The sequence below is a fragment of the Physella acuta genome, unplaced genomic scaffold (genome assembly GCF_028476545.2).
Source record: "Physella acuta isolate Inbredline_101_S28 unplaced genomic scaffold, ASM2847654v3 ptg001370l, whole genome shotgun sequence".
In the NCBI taxonomy this organism is placed as follows: Eukaryota; Metazoa; Mollusca; class Gastropoda; family Physidae; genus Physella; species Physella acuta.
Genome location: NW_026732885.1, coordinates 21,159 through 38,686, shown reverse-complemented (window position 1 = coordinate 38,686; position 17,528 = coordinate 21,159). Strand labels below are relative to the sequence as shown.

The 17,528-nt window shown below is 36.4% G+C and overlaps 1 protein-coding gene across 1 annotated transcript in view; it reads right to left on the bottom strand.

Annotated features, from left to right (window-relative positions):
- Positions 1–4,637: 4,637 nt before the first annotated feature.
- Positions 4,638–17,528, bottom strand: part of LOC131927073 (E3 ubiquitin-protein ligase PDZRN3-B) — a gene marked incomplete at its 5' end in the record, with an annotated part of 30,259 nt that continues 17,368 nt past the window's right edge. The window contains 6 exon segments of the mRNA XM_059282730.1: positions 4,638–8,755; positions 9,059–9,262; positions 9,790–9,918; positions 10,290–10,403; positions 10,919–11,017; positions 11,179–11,241. Of these exon segments, the coding sequence (XP_059138713.1) occupies positions 7,394–8,755; positions 9,059–9,262; positions 9,790–9,918; positions 10,290–10,403; positions 10,919–11,017; positions 11,179–11,241 (1,971 nt within the window).

Here is a 17,528-nt window from a genome sequence, read left to right as displayed (position 1 = left end):
ACAATCCACAACAGACTAGAACAATTTTTGTTTAAATGCCATGGGCTAGGACTGGAACTTAGTTCTTTATAGCAATGTATGTATGGCAAAGTGCACTAAAAGTTTAGAATTTGGTGTGCAGTTGTCTTGAAGGGATTATTAGCAGATTGATGTGTTGTGCATAAAGTGCGAAGAAAGTTTAGAATTTGGTGTGGAAATTTGTGCAGCTGTCTTGAAAGGGATTTGTAGTAGGTTGATGTGTTGTCCACATAAGCTTAGTGTATGTGTCACATTCATTTCTCACATTAGATTAGTTGTATCACTGTCATTCCTCACAGTCCATAGAAACTTAGAATTGTACATATGTAAATAGTTAACGTTGATGTAGATCTTCTCTCTAGTTCTATATCAAGTGAAGGAGATGTTTTGATGAAAATTTGATTGTGATGGAAAAAACCCCATAAAATAATGTAAATAATAGAAAACCGTGCAAGTGAATGTTGTGGTTGTGCTGTAGGTGCTATTGAAGTGGTGCATGTGATGTGATGTGATGTGCTATTGAAGTGGTGCATGTGATGTGATGTGATGTGCTATTGAAGTGGTGCATATGATGTGATGTGCTATTGAAGTGGTGCATGTGACGTGTTGTGTTGTGCTATTGAAGTGGTGCATATGATGTGATGTGCTATTGAAGTGGTGCATATGATGTGATGTGTTCAGCTACGTTTTCTCCTTGCTGAGTTGTATGAGGCAGCATAATTCCCATATTTTTTCCTTTATTGTTTTAAACTCTTCACTATCCTAATCATTCACCGGTCATGATTTCTAAATAAAAAGATAAAAGATATAAGCCCTCTCGCTTGATCGACCTAGCTAATTTGCATATCCTTATTGGTAAGATGGTTTATCTTGTACTTAGAGCTTAAAAGATACTATTTATTTTTTTTTAAATTGTTAAATCAGAAATAAATTAAGTTAGACACTCAATAAATTGATTTATAATTTTTTTTTTACCCAGTTAAAAGATTATTATTAATTTGATAACATGTAAATATATATCTTAAATTACTTTTGTGTAATGCAAATTTTTATAGAATTTTTTTAATACATTCCACTATTGTTCAACGATAAATTTTACAATCCCAATTTAAATAAAAACTGGAAAGATACTCCTGCATTATCCCCTGCAGATTGTGATACAAACTTTTACCTTTGATGCCTATGGAATCTCTCATGCTATTTTTTAACTCAGCATTTGTATTCCTAGCATATTTATAAATAACTTTTAACCCATTAACCATCCTCCAGGACAAGCACATTGTTTTTGTTCACGTTGTGATGTATTTGCCTTATGTCAAAAGAATTGATGAAAACGACTTTACTATTTTGGCGCCTGAGTATTTTTATGTTAATTTCCTTGGATTTATCTTAAAAAGTATTTTATCAACTTGTTTGTTTTTAACGTGGTTAAACATTAATATTTGTATTGATGTACTATTTTTTTTAAACACATAACCTTTCAATCCTGAAATGTAAAAAATTGACCTAAACTGTTTTGGGTCTTAACCATCTAAAGGTCTTCTGTCCGAAGTGTAAATGTTCTTAAATTATACATTGGAGGCTGCTAACACTTACTTTATGGTAGTTATTTTTTTATATATTTTTTATATTTAATGGTTATTTTTTTTAAATATCTAATGATTGTTTTTTTTAAAAATATTTTATTGCTTGCTTTAATGCTACACCCATTTTGATTTAGATCAGGTGTTTTGATAGAACAATTGACTTTCATACCAAGCTGACATTAAAATGTTGAGTTATCTCCCTTACATTGGTGAGAACCTGCAATGATCAAAATGTGAATTAGGTTTAATCCATGGCTGGTGGTAGTGTTTAGGTTCCCTGGTGTCTAGATAAGAAATGTTAGCTTTTATCAGACATTGGCATCTATTGTTCAAAATTTAAGATGTAATTGTAGTGTGGGCTGTAAATTGTTGAACCAAATTCTTTTAAGCACTTCATATCCTTCAAAAGAAATATATTTTTAAATTTTTTTAAATTGTTTACCAGATTATTTTAAAAAGTACAGTAGTTCTTTGTTTTGTTTTTAATAAGCAGATTTTTGTGCACTAGATTAGTTGAAGGCACTTGTGATAATCTAGTATATATATAATAAAATTTGAAATATCAAAATTACTTGGAAAACCTTGCTTTTAAATGCAAGCATTGCATCCATTCGTGTGTTTCTCTGTTGTTTTGTCTTTACACCATACAATAGACTCCCATAAGTTTCTCTATTCAAATGTAATATTTATTTTTTACCCTATGTTTTACTTAAACAATTTGTTTTCTGTTAAAATTGTAAATTTTTTTTTTCAATGTTGTTTTATTAATGGAACAAAAAAATTTTAATTGTTGATAAACTTGTATGGAAACTTGCATTTAGATCTGAGATGTACATTTTATTTATTTTGCTTGAGGAAATATATTTTTTAATGTCAAGTTGGTTAATTCTTGAAATATTTTTCTTTAACAGAAGTAACTTTTTGAAGCCTGAGCTCTGTATGTTGTTATGATATGATGTGTTTAAAGCAGCTGTATGATGTCATGTATTTTAAACACATTATTTTATATAAAAACACAACCTTTGTATCAGAGGCGTAGCGAGGGGGGAGGGGTGCGGACCACACAGGGTGACACCATTTAGGGGGGTGACACCAAGGCAAAAAATAGCAAAATATATAGAGAAAAACTTGAGGGGGGGTTGCAAATCGAAAGTTTGAGGGTGGGGGTGCAAATTGAAAGTTTGAGAGGGGGGGGGTACAAATCGAAATTTTGAAAGTTTGTCCCCTGGAAGGGTCGCTACGCCTCTGGGGGGGTGACACCATTAAGTGCCGCACCGGGTGACACCCGACCTCGCTACGCTACTGCTTTGTATCACATCAAGTGGTCAGACATGTTTAAACTTTGGGCTCTTGCATAAATCAGGTCTGGGGGAGATAAAGAGGGGGGGGGGGGTCAGATTTGTGCTGCTCAAAGCAGGAGGGTAGGGGGGGGTAAGATGACAAATGTAATTTAGCAATTCATTTTTTTTAATGATTGTGTGGCAATTTGGGGTATAATTTACATGATGTGCAGGGGGCGGGGTGTAAAATAAATTTTGGACTACCACTTGTGATGATACACTTTTGTATTGTAAAATGTGCTAGTTAGTTAGTTAAAGATGCTAGTTAGTTAGAGACCAAGTCGGTAGTTTTTGTGGTTGTTTTTGATTTAGTCATTCAAAATTAAACTGCTGCTTATGTTAGTGTCAGCTGAAACTTGTTTTTAAAAAAAAATTTGCCTGTATTTTCCTTACATTTATTTGATTTTAAATCGTAACATGAGCATTTATGATGTATTCAGTTGTTCAAGTCTTTTAGTCTTTACCCCACCCATACCCCCACTCCCTTTATGATTAAACTTAATTTTTATCAATTCCATATAAAATTAGCATAGTTGTGAAGACAGAATCATTGTATAGTTCTCTTCAACATTCCATTTTAAGCTGATATATTTTGTGGAAAATCTTTTTAAAAATGATTCCAGTGAATTAGTTTGTTTGCAACATTCCACTTTAAGCTTGTATTTTTGTGAAACATCTACTAAAACAATTCCAGTGAATTAATTTGTTTGCAAAGCTTAAATTTTAAAAAAGGATGTTAGTGAATTTGGCTTGTTTTTAACATTCCATTTAAGCCAGTATTTTTGTACAACATATTTTTTTAAATGATTCCAGTGAATTTGATTTTTTTGGAATATTCATTCCATTTTGAACTGGCATTTTGTGAATCATCTGTTTAAAAAAAATTCCTGCAAATTCACTTGTATGTAAAAGCTTGAATTTTTTTCCTCAAAAACATTCCCTGTGAATATGAATTTCATAGTGTGTTAACATTCCAGTTGAGCAGTTAAAAATGTTAGGATTCTTGCAGCTAACCTTTGACCTGTGGCTGATATAAAGCCTAGAGTTGAAAGGTCAAATGTAATTGTCCTCTCATTTGTTTGCTTACACTTACAATTTTTATTAAATGGTTGCCTTACTGATATATCATTCCGTATTCACTCTTTTGATATTTATAACATTCCACTTACACACTATAACTTACATCATTTATAACCTATTTATATTCCAATTGTCTGTATATCTGCTTACAGGTGTAAGCTTTTTAATTTATTTTTTTAAGAACCAGAGCAAACATGGTTAACGAGGATTTTAATCAACAGCTCCATCAGAGTTTTTATCTTTTATTTTGTAATTATTGCTGTAAGTGTATAAATGAAATGTTATTCCAACAAGGGTTTATTGTGATGCTTTCTTTTGAAAAAAAAATAATTTGTTGTGTATATATATAGACTAAAAAATAATGTACTAGCAGCAAAGATGATTTGGTTTTTTAAAAAATTAGAATTTACAAATTAAGTGTAGTTGACATATCTTCAGTAGTCTAAAACATGTCGCCAAGTTTGTTATTTCATTGGTTTCTTAATTTAGTTGTGGGTTTGCAAGTCTAATGTTGGTTTTAAAAAAATGTATATTGCAAGATCCACTAACGATAAAACTAAATATACCCATTGCTCAGCACTGTCCTGATATACAAAAATGAGCTGAACAAATATCAAGAAGCAAAAAAAAAATTTATTTCATAACTTCATGAGCTGGACCAATTCGTACATTTGAAAATATTCATCGATTAATGCAGAACCAACAGTGTTAGACATGAAACCTGTACTCTCTCACTGAGAATTGTCATTGTGAAAAAAAAAAACACCTGATTGTAATGAAGGCTCTCCCTAGCCTATGTACACAATTTAAAAAAAAAACATTCCATAGATTTTAAAATGGCTTCTAATTTACATGAAAAAAATAAAAACAATTTTGCTAAAGCAGTTTGATTTCTCTACTTTAGACCCATTCAGTGTTTAAGTATCACAAATCATGATAGTTGACAAACTTGACATATACAGGACTCCACCTCTGGCACATAAACAAACAAACAAACAAACATACAGTAGTCATAGACTAGTGCAACATTTCCATAGCACTTACGCCACACCAACATACATTTTCATACGTCAACATTTCCAACACATCCTTTCAACATACAAACACATACAGTAGTTAAGACTCGTGCACAATTTCCAGAACGAATCCAATGTTACACCAACTATAAATAGATATTTGCTATTATGTGATAAATAATTACAATAACGATGCATGTAACAAATACAGCGTAATACATGTGAAACTTGTTTATTGCACACAGTAAACGTATCCTTCAAATAAGGCATAGAGATATCATTTTTAAATGACGTAGTGTCATTCCAGAACCAACCATGTCAAAAATCTGATTTTTCAAACAAGCTTAACAAAAAAATAAAAACCAGACAAAATCTATATTTCTTTACACACTGAAAAAATTTGTGCACAGCCATTTCATAATTGAGGTCTATTATCTATTATGGTACAGGACATTCAATATTGTCTTTTTTCTGATTAGAATTTTGAAGAGAAATTAAATTTAAATTGGATACAAAAATAAACCAAAGAAATCAAAGTTTATGATACTTAGAGTTTAGAGGAATGCATAGAAATTTCCCCTTCAACCTGTTCCTTTTAATTTTAAAATTTTAAAAAGTATTTTTAAAATTCATGTTGTTTTAATAACCTCATTGAAAACAAATCATTCTGGAGTTGTTAAAGTAAATAAAACTTCAAGTTAAAATAGTTATGAACAAAAAAATTCAATTAAAATAGAAGTACTTTGTGTTTTGTCCAGGAGACCTATGTGACAACAGGACAAATATATTAAAAACAGATTAAATAGGAGCCTAAAATTCCAGCTTTTTTTCCCTCTTCTCAATATGGTTAGTTTAGTCTAAATTACAATCATCACCTATCATGATTGTTAATTTTAATAATTATAAAATTAATGACAAATAAAGAAAAACTGAGCAACCTCAGCATTTCCTCCCCACAAAACTTTTGAGTCTAGAAAAACCAAGTTTTGACAGTATGCACATTGTATGACTAAGACTTTAGTCAACAGTTCATATAATTTATATCTTCAATTTAACTTAAAATATATGCAAAGTAATATGATACGTTCTTATAAGTAACAAACTTTATATAATATATATGCTGTAGACATATATCATATAAATACAAATAAGACATGCTGTATAAAGTTGTATTTGTACTTCGCTAATGATACTATACAGAGAGCATATCTTGAAACATCTTTTATATTTAAAAAAAATTGTTATACAATCCTACTGTGTTGTGGGTGACAAACTTGATGTAAGCCAGCCCTGCAGAGATGTCTGCATATGACAATACAGTAAGTTAGATATGTGGTTAGTGTTGAGGCTGAGTCTTGGTCAGGCCTAAGGCTGATTCATTCAGGCTCAAGGCTGATTCATTCAGGCTCAAGGTTGATTCATTCAGGCTCAAGGCTGATTCATTCAGGCTCAAGGCTGATTCATTCAGGCTCATGGCTGATATATTCATGCTCAGGGCTGATATATTCATGCTCAGGGCTGATTCTTGTTCAGGTCGAGGATGAGCCCTTTTATTTCCTGCTCAAGTTTACAATAGATTGTCCAGGTGCCCAAGACCACTTGAACTTTATCCTTTGCCGAATGGAAATTTTAAAACTAGCCCAACGAACACAGAATTTATTTTGAATTTTTCACTCGACTATGAAAACTTTCCATTTAAAATTTGAAGCTTAGTAAAGTCAATCTGGCTGAGTCCAGATTATGAATAGATTACACAAAGGTTTAATCCTCATGTGCAACATGGCTTGGTTCATCAATATGGTCATTACATACTGCAAAGGCACGAAAGAATAGCAGCAAAAAATAATTGTCTGATCAGTCAGTAAAGCTTAATCTAGTTTTTTTAATTATTTTTTTTTGCTTTTGTGACTATATTGTCACTATATCCATTTCAGTGTGATGAAGAGTAATATGAAATTTTACAAAATGAACAACAACTATTACAATTGGTCAATATCTTTCAGTAGATCTTCTATAGTATAATCCACAGATAAACTTTTACATAATATTCCGCTATGGAAAGCATTCTAGAGTATATTCCACTCAGAAAAAAAAAGCCACTGTGATTTTGACTTCTTTTATCAGCATTTCACAAGTTGAAAAAAACAGGTCCACAATGCACTGCAGTACAAAGCTACTGTCAGACATTCTAAGGTCCAATTTTTAAATTTTTAAAAAATCTTTTTTAAAGCTCCATGTTTTATTCACAAAAAAGTAGAATAATCCTCTTAGAATATTTTTTTCAAAAACTGTAATAAATATTGGGACTTATGTAATCCAGTGAATGAACGAAATAAAAACTTGTGCTACACTATCAAACCGTTGTGACAGATAGCAAAGGATTGTATGTTTTTCCATCACTGACTTTGTTACCGTGAGCTAGCATTTCCTTCACAGTCGTGAAGTTATCAAACACTTTTTTACCCTTGTACTTCATCATCTTCCTGTGGCTCAGCTCCACAATGTTTATCTCTTTCTTCTCCTCTGTTTCTTTCAGAGTTTCCATTTTGGCTTTGACCAGGAGTTCTTTCTTCTTTTTGTAATCTTTAGCTTTTTCTAGATGGCGCTTACGGTCTTCTTTCGACCAGTAGCGGCCTGTCTTCATTTCTGACATGGCGTCGTCATCAGTCGTCATGCCGCATCTTTCCTCGCTGATTTTTTTCGCTCTTTCTTTTAATAACCGGCTTCTAACCGGGCGACGGGTGATGTAACGGGTGCCGTCAGGTCTGCGTTTGACCACCCATTCCATCTGACCACTGTCTGAAGGGGCGGTTTGACCTGGGCTATTTTTAGCACCATCAGGCGCAGCTTCGTTGCCGCTGGCTGGAGTTACGTGGCCGGGTGAGTTTCCGTGGCCACGCACCCTAGCCTGCTGTTCAAGCTGTTGCTGAAACAGCTTTTGTTGTACAGCAATCGTGTGTTGTAGGTTGGCCCGGTTGGTGTACATAACATCCGCACAGCGCAGGTATAAATCCTGCAGGGATTCGCCCATCTGTCCTGGGTTCAAACCTGCTTTCATGCTCTCGGCGATGCTTATTGCTTTAATCGTATGAGAAGAACTGGAGCCTTTTTTATTGTGGCCGCGGCCGCTGTCTTCGCTAGAATAGTCTCTGGGTTTAGTGGGTGTTTGTGTCTGTTTCTCTGTGTCACTGGTAACTATGGCTGACGGCCCTGAAGAGGGTGTGGCTAGACACAGCATGGACCCGCTCAAGTGCTGGCTGTGATCGTCCGAGGCCGGGTTCAGCTCGAGGGTGAGGGGCGTGCTGCGTGAGGACTCCCCAGTGTTGTAGGCACTGGTGGTGGTCCACATGTCTTTGTCGCACAGGCCGATGTTGGTGTTGTTGTTGGAGCTGAGGCCTCGGCTGGTGGACGACATTGTTGACGACACAGACGAAGGAACGGTTGAGCCGTTGTACGGTTTAGCCGTGGGTGAACCGTTCGTGCTGCTGACAGCGCTGGTTAACGGCGGTGTGGTGTGGCTGGGGCTACCGGGCGCTGACATGCCGGGTTTCCTGACCAGCCCAGATTCTGCTGGGTGTTTCATGTACTCGAGGCGCGTGCCCATGCGGGGGACGATCCTTGGACTTTTCTGTGTGTCCCCACGTAAAACGGACTCGTTGTAGCCCAGTCTTTGCTGCTCTCTCATGTGGTTGTCAACCAGATCCTGGCATTCCACCTGCATTGAAAAACAAATTTTTTTTAAAACTTTCCATTGCATAAATATTCTAAAATGATAAAAATCATAACTAATTGATAAACAATAGTTCAAATATGTTGCAAATTAAAGATTAAAGAAAAAATAAAATAAACAAAAATTAACTCGATTAAATAATTTTTCTAGCTGTTAAAACATTTATTTTCAATTTTATTTTGAAAATTATAATTTTAAAAAAACTTATTATTACTTAAGCTTTAAAAATTGTATTTTAATTTTGAAATTTTTCATGAAACAAAAAAATATTTTTTTCTAAATATTAACCTGAATATCTTCCATTTCCCTGTTTAAAATTGCCAGCTCTCTCTCCAGGCTGCTCTCAGAGTCCTTGCGTCCTACTGCACGCTGGTCAATTATGTCCCGCAATTTGCTGCACATGTCAGCCGGAATGTCACTGCTGTCAGGGTTGGGATGGCCGTACTTAGATAGCATGGGGGGCCTGGCCAGGCTGTCACAATCAAATGTTTCCTGGTGGGGATGACATGTAATGGCTGCAATTATCTGGCCAACTCTTAACAAATTATCAGAGAATTTTTTTTTTTTTCAACATGGCAATCCTGCACTAAGGTCCTTAGCTTTACTTGTTGCCATGAGATGAACATTTCATTGAATGAAAATCTGAATTTTAACATGTGATATTTGCTTTTTAAAGTCACACCCAGCGTAGATAAAAAATAATATACCTAGTTTATAATTACTTTATAAAACTCTTAAAAGTACTGTGTTATTATCTAAGAAAAACTTGCATTAATGTGTTATGAAAGTTGTGTTCCTCATTTTCACAGTTTAAAAAATGCCAGATAGTAATACATTATCTAACTAAACTAGGTTGGTTAAAATGTTCATTTTAATATATCTTTTTAATTCGAAATTAGGAACAGTAGAAATAAATTAAAAAAAATTTTCTTTATATAAAATTTTAAAAAAATCTTTTTAATCATTCAAGCAAATAATTCAAGCAAATAATTCAAGCAAATAATTCAAGCAATACAAACCTGTTCTGAGCTCTCCTCATTGCGTGTGCTCTCATCTGTCCGGCCGACTCCGCTGTCTTTTTCATGCTTTTGTGACGAGTTCTCTGTGGTGGCAGTGTCGGTTGTGCCCCCTTCCTCATCTAGGTGGCGCTGTAATTAAAATTTGAAATCATTGATTTAGCCGTGATGCAGTAATCCCTTGGGTTGGGTAGTAATTAATAGCAGTAATTATTGGTGCTAATCAATTATCCTATAGATTTTTATAGCAAATATAACCAAGCAACTTAAGCCTTTACCAAAAGACTAAATTTTATAATTTATAATCTTATATAGGTATGGCAAAAAATATACGAGACTCGTCACATTTTTGCCTCTAACTAATCCCCTAGGGGTTCTCAGAGTCAGATTAAATATACCTCATTATTAAGAACGTATTAAGAAATAACAATAAGTGTTTCCATACATTTTAATTCCATACAGTTTAATTCTATTTTTTTAAATAATTTTTTTAAATGGATTACCCTTGCCAACATGGCTGCCATAAATTGCATGTTGTCATGGTGATGCTGCTCCAAGAGGTCAAGGTGAAGGTCATCAAGGACAACATTAGGCTCCTCCATGAAGCCATCATCACACTGAGAGGAGGAAATGGAAGAGAAATTAGTTTTTTTGTTAAAACTGATTAGCTGATTGTAGGTAATCCCTTGATTAATTAGATTTATTAATTAGCTAATTAAATTTCCTTCCAATGACATTTAAAAAGTATCTTTGCTTTTTTTTTTTTTTTTTTGTTGTTAAAAGATTCTACTGCATGAATTTCTGACTGTCCAGAAAAAAAAAAAGCCAATGCTACTGGTTTCAAAATTATTGTAAACTTTATTTTTCCATTGCTTTAGAAAACTTTGTATCAACATTTATTTAATTAATATATGTACAATTTAAACAAACAAAAAACGATGCAGAGATCTTGTAAGGGGAGACAACATAATCTTAAGTAGTACATAAATAAGGGAGATAATACAAGGGGAGAATGTACGCAGGGGAGACAACAGTGTAGTGAAACAATGTTGGCAAGACAATCATGTAGGAAAAACAAACAGTTAGGAAAGACAACCACGCGGAGACTACATCAGGGGAGATAATTCCTCACCTGAAGCTGAGCTCTGGCCACTGTCAAGGTGATATCAGTTCCATTCCCAGAGAACAAGGAAATGGCCTCCGACCTGCTTCTGACGTCTACACCATTGATCTGCAACAACAACAAAATATACACACACGATGAAAACAACTCAAACCAAATATTTTCAAAATCATATTCATGTTTATATCTGTATCTCTAAGTATACGACATCTAAACTGGGCATGAGATTTTTTAAGTCAGGAGAGTTTTGTAAATAAATTAATTTTTACCTGTACAATTTGATCCCCTTCCCTAATTCGACCATCTCTTCCAGCAATACTACAAGGATCTACCTGTAAATTAGAAACAACGTTTGAAATATATGAAATTGTCAAGCAGTTTGACTAAAAATAAATAGACTTACGAGATGGATGTATAAGAAATCAACTTTTAAAGCAATGAGAGTTACGGGAAAACTAATTTCTTGCCGTACAATATGACCCCACTTTTACCACAACTGAGTAAAAAAAAAACAATAGCGTGTCTGGGTGAGTTGGTGGAGGGGTCAAAAGGTCAGTCAGTACATCTCATGGGGTTATCGATAACACGTCACTCAAGTTACAAGGGAGGAGTTGGTTAAGTGGTAGAGGTGAACGGGTAGGGGTAAAGTTTGGGTAAAGTTAAGTGGATTAGGAGCCAGTCTTGATAGTGTATAGAACACAAAGTGCTGTTGTCTGTTGTTTAGGTGGTGTTGTATGTTGTGTAGGTGGTGTTGTATGTTGTGTAGTTGGTGCTGTCTGTTGTGTAGGTGGTGTTGTCTGTTGTGTAGGTGGTGTTGTCTGTTGTGTAGTTGGTGCTGTATGTTGTGTGGGTGGTGTTGTCTGTTGTGTAGGTGGTGTTGTCTGTTGTGTAGTTGGTGCTGTCTGTTGTGTAGTTGGTGCTGTCTGTTGTGTAGGTGGTGGTGTCTGTTGTGTAGTTGGTGTTGTATGTTGTGTGGGTGGTGTTGTCTGTTGTGTAGGTGGTGTTGTCTGTTGTGTAGGTGGTGTTGTCTGTTGTGTAGTTGGTGCTGTCTGTTGTGTAGGTGGTGGTGTCTGTTGTGTAGTTGGTGTTGTATGTTGTGTGGGTGGTGTTGTCTGTTGTGTAGGTGGTGTTGTCTGTTGTGTAGTTGGTGCTGTCTGTTGTGTAGGTGGTGTAGTGTTGTGTAGCTGCTGTTCTAGATGCTGTAGTGTGTTGTGTAGGTGATGTGGTCTGTTGGGTGGGTGCTGTGGTCTGTCGGGTAGATTCTATAGTGTGTTGTGTGTCTGCTGCAGTGTGTTGTATAGGTATTATTGTCTGATATGTTGCTGATGTAGTGTGTTGTGGGGCTGCTGTTGGTTATTGTGTACAGGATCCAGCATGTTACAGCCAGGATAAGACACATTCCAGAACATTCTTGTAGTGACCTATTGAGAAGTCGAGTACCTAGCGAGTCAAGTTGTCGAGACATTATCCCTCATGATAAAATGTAGTGTGGAAAATGTAGTGTGTTCGTTGAACACAGCTCCAAACAGGTGAGACAAAATTTAAATAAGAGTAATTCAAGAATTCCTGTTTACGTATACTATTTTAAAAAAAAACAGAATCTGTCAAATGTAATTTAGATCTTCGAATTCTAAAAAAAAAAATTCTTTAAGTTTAAAGTGACTTTGGTTTTCTTTCAGTCTGTTTATGGGCCGGTAAAATTAAACAAACACGGCCTTGACATTAACAGTAAACTAATTATATACCACGTGTAAAAAATGTCAACAACGTCCACCCTACACTGCAGCCTTACACATCCCGTTACCGCCCTCGTGAAACCACGAGACTGAAATGTCTCACTTAACCGACAAACATTTACCAGAAAGAAAACAGAGATTTACCTTTTAGATGGGTGTTTAAAAAAGAATTATCATTCATCGGAAAAACCCGAACAATGACTATTAAATTCAAGTTAACCAAAGTTCTTTTTTAGGTGTACTTTAGAGTTGTCGTGGGAACTACAACTATATTTACCCGTCCCTACACCCTTGTACATGAAACATTTCACGCGAATACATATTTTTGTCTTGTACTTTTCAAAAGTGAACTCCACATCTGTTTACTGAATAGTTGTATTCATGTTAGTGTGTTGGTAATGAGATGAAGGCGAAACTTCAGCTTTCAAAATTATGTATAAATTGTGGTGTGTGTGTGGGGGGTGGGGTGGGGCGATGCCAAAATTGTAAAGTTGTGACGAGTTTCTAATTAATTATTCCTTGATGAAGACGAGGACACTCAAAGTTGTCAAACGCAGAGTTCAGAAACATCTTAACACATTCCGGCTTTTTAAAAACAAAAAAAAAACTAATCCAGCTCTCAAATAAATATTCCAGATCTTAAAGCAAATATCCCAGATCTAAAGCAAATATCCCAGGTTATAAAACAAATATCCCAGTTCATAAAACCAAATGTCTTAGATCAAACGTAGAATTTAAAAAAAAAAAAAAAGATAAAAGCTATAGCCAGGGTCAAGGTTGAAGGGGAGATGACGCCATGAATGGACCTTTGATTACTATTTGATTCGCTCGCTACATTCCCCTCCCCCCCCCCTTCCCAATCTGATAGGTCGTATGCTAAAATCAACAATAACGAAATAATAAAAGTCCGAGCGATCAATAACAGGTGTCGTCATCTTCGTGTTAAAATATCGCTCTTGTCAAATATAAAAGAGTATCGATTCTGTCTGGTTCAGATTATATAAAAGGAAATTATATCAAAGGAAACCACACAACCTCTTTAGCACTGAGGTTTCATCACCCCTCCCCCCTTCCCCAACCTTCAAGGCCGGGTGTTGTTTTTTTTTAAACTCTCAAACAGAACCGGAAACCGTATTAAACTGTCAAGCCTGATGGCGTCCTGTTAAAATAATTCCTACGATTTCTACTCAGCTGTTGAAGGGACCTGAATTATGCCACCAGGCTAAGCGTGAACACCTCTATAAATATATGGATTTTTTTTTTTACTCTCTTAACTGGCAATATAATTAATTTTAAAAATATAATACTCGCTAAACATGGGCTCCGCTATATGGGTACCCAACGTAGAGAAAGAACGGATCATTTGGTCTGATATAAATGGTCAATGTAGGTTTTTACTAGCATTTACTAATATAGAAAGGGGTCGGCGTGGTCGAGTCGGTAGAGCTCATGGTTTCTAAACCGAAAAATATTCCGGACAGGTGGGGCTCGATAGCTGGGGACAGCAACCCATCTAGGAGAGACAACTCCAAAATCAAAACAACTGCTGCATTGTAATTTTTCTTGGATGGACACAAGATATACTGAAGAAGCAAATCCAAAAAGAAAAACAGGCTGGAATTGTATACAACGGCCTATACGGCTCATTACAAGTCGACACGTAATACTTAATTGTGTTGGAGGAAATTCATTCATTCAATCTGAAGCTAAAGCTCATTTAAACAACCAGAGGGTAGAAAGTTCCACAAGAATAGATAACACACATAAAATAGAGAACCAGTGTCTGTGGTAACGTTTCATTTCTAACCAAATATGAGGCAAATAATGAACACGTTCAATCAATTAATTTATTTCCGATTCCAGACTTTTAAGAGCTTCCGAATGCACAAGCAAACGCACCATGTTTGAGTGCCCAGTATTTACTTGCTCAGGTTTTTTTAACCGAGATGTGCGCCATTAATTTAAACAACATTAAAGTTAAGCTCCTGCTTCAAGAGACGGTTCCAGGAGAAACGTACTGATATGCACGGAGAGGAAGCGCGTTTGGAGCTGTGCCAGCATCTTGACAAATAGCTCCACACGTACGAATAGAACATGCTCCGTGCACAATTTTAGTATACGGATAACTTCAGCATGTACGAATAGAAGAGGCTGCGTGCACAATTTTAGTATACGGATAACTTCAGCATGTACGAATAGAAGAGGCTGCGTGCACAATTGTAGTATACGGATAACTTCAGCACGTACGAATAGAACATGCTCCGTGCACAATTTTAGTATACGGATAACTTCAGCATGTACGAATAGAAGAGGCTGCGTGCACAATTTTAGTATACGGATAACTTCAGCATGTACGAATAGAAGAGGCTGCGTGCACAATTTTAGTATACGGATAACTTCAGCATGTACGAATAGAAGAGACTGCGTGCACAATTTTAGTGTACGGGTAGCTTCAGCATGTACGAATAGAAAATGCTCCGTGCACAGATTTAGTGTACCGGTAACATCAGTAAATAAAATGTTCCTCACACGCATTTAAAAAAGTGAATGCGAACAACGCTTGACTATTTCTTAAGCATTTAAATAAAAACCTTAATGAAATTTTATCCACATTTACAATTACTAATTAAAAAAAACACTTTAAAAATGGAATAAAATAGACATTTTTGGGTTAATATATGCACGTTTACACACACACACACACAAATATAAAAACAACCATCAGCGATGTTTACGAAAAAACAAAGACTCGACAAAGGGAACAAAGCAAGGGGCGGTCACCGCCAACATCCGGATGTTTTTATTTACTGTCTCTCGTGTGTACACGCATACATTAGACTTTTGAGAGAAACACGAACGCAGGTAGCAGAGTTTAGTCTTTGATCTAGTACATTCTCTCTACGCTACCCTGCCCCCATACCTAAGTTTCTTTCAGGCATCTCTTCGAGGGCCACAACCCCTCCCCCCCTTTCCCATCACCCACGGAGAAAGTCAACCCGCCCCACTCCCTACAATATAGAACAAAATATATAATTTACATAAAAAATTATACTTGAACCTACTAATGGAGCTGCTTCAATAAGCAGGTCAACATGTTGATATGCGCCCATCATTATAACCGTCATTAGCATCGTCATCATTATCTACACTATCATCGTCATCATTATATACACTATCATCGCCATCGTTATCTACAGTATCATCCCCATCGTTATCTACAATATCATCGCCATCGTTATCTACAGTATCATCGCCATCGTTATCTACAGTATCATCGCCATCGTTATCTACAGTATCATCTCCATCGTTATCTACAATATCATCGCGATCGTTATCTACAGTATCATCGCCATCGTCATCTACAGTATCATCGCCATCGTTATCTACAGTATCATCGCCATCGTCATTTACAGTATCATCGCCATCGTTATCTACAGTATCATCGCCATCGTCATCTACAGTATCATCGCCATCGTCATCTACAGTATCATCGCCATCGTCATCTACAGTATCATCGCCATCGTTATCTACAGTATCATCGCCATCGTCATCTACAGTATCATCGCCATCGTCATCTACAGTATCATCGCCATCGTCATCTACAGTATCATCGCCATCGTCATCTACAGTATCATCGCCATCGTCATCTACAGTATCATCGCCATCGTCATCTACAGTATCATCGCCATCGTCATCTACAGTATCATCGCCATCGTCATCTACAGTATCATCGCCATCGTCATCTACAGTATCATCGCCATCGTCATCTACAGTATCATCGCCATCGTCATCTACAGTATCATCGCCATCGTCATCTACAGTATCATCGCCATCGTTATCTACAGTATCATCGCCATCGTCATCTACAGTATCATCGCCATCGTCATCTACAGTATCATCGCCATCGTCATCTACAGTATCATCGCCATCGTCAACCAGAAAGCAGTAAATTATTAACATAATATACCACATTCTGACGTAACGCCAACGCAACCCAAAAATGTACGGTCGCAACCAGCAACCGTACAAGGACCTCGGCCGTCCATTTCTTGTGTGATGAGAATCAACACAGGAAGTGTGCAAGCAAACAGAAATAAAGCCCCATTCAACCAATCAAATCGATACTATCGGTTCACTAATAACAGTTTGATCTGGTCGCCCATGCACCCCTCCCCCCACGCACCAATCGCTCCCGCCTGTGTCACCCTCCCCCCCCCCCCCCCAACCCCACGCACCGGATATGAATCTGTGTTCAAATACAGAATGCAAATTAAAGCGATTTGAATAACTTTGCTTGTTGGGGAAGATAGGGACAAAATATTTAAATTAGTTCGAATGTTCTGCGGACCACGGGCCGCTTGTCCTGGTGTTGTAATTTAATTGTGGTCTGGCTAATGATATGAACATGGGCGGGGAATGAGGGGGGGGGGGGGGGAGGGGATCAGATGATGGGGTAACGGAGGGGGGGTTGTACACCGAAGTGTAAGAATGAATAATTAGCGACTCTAAAAAAAATACAGTCTGAGTCTAAACATCAGGTATAATCGTTAAGCGAGTCTACTGCCAACTATGATCGTTAATCGAGACTTTGGAAAAGTATGATCTTAAGCGAGACTTGTGAAAAGTATGATCGTTAAGCGAGACTCGAAAAAAGTATGATCGTTAAGCGAGACTTGTGAAAAGTATGATCTTAAGCGAGACTTGTAAAAAGTATGATCGTTAAGCGAGACTTGTGCCAACTATGATCGCTAAGCGAATCTAATGCCAACTATGATCGTAAAGCGAGACTTGTGACAGGTGTGATCATTAAACGAGTCTGGTGCCAAGTGTTGTTATTCCCTTCAAATAACGTCACGTCAATTACAAAAACGTCCATGTTTTAT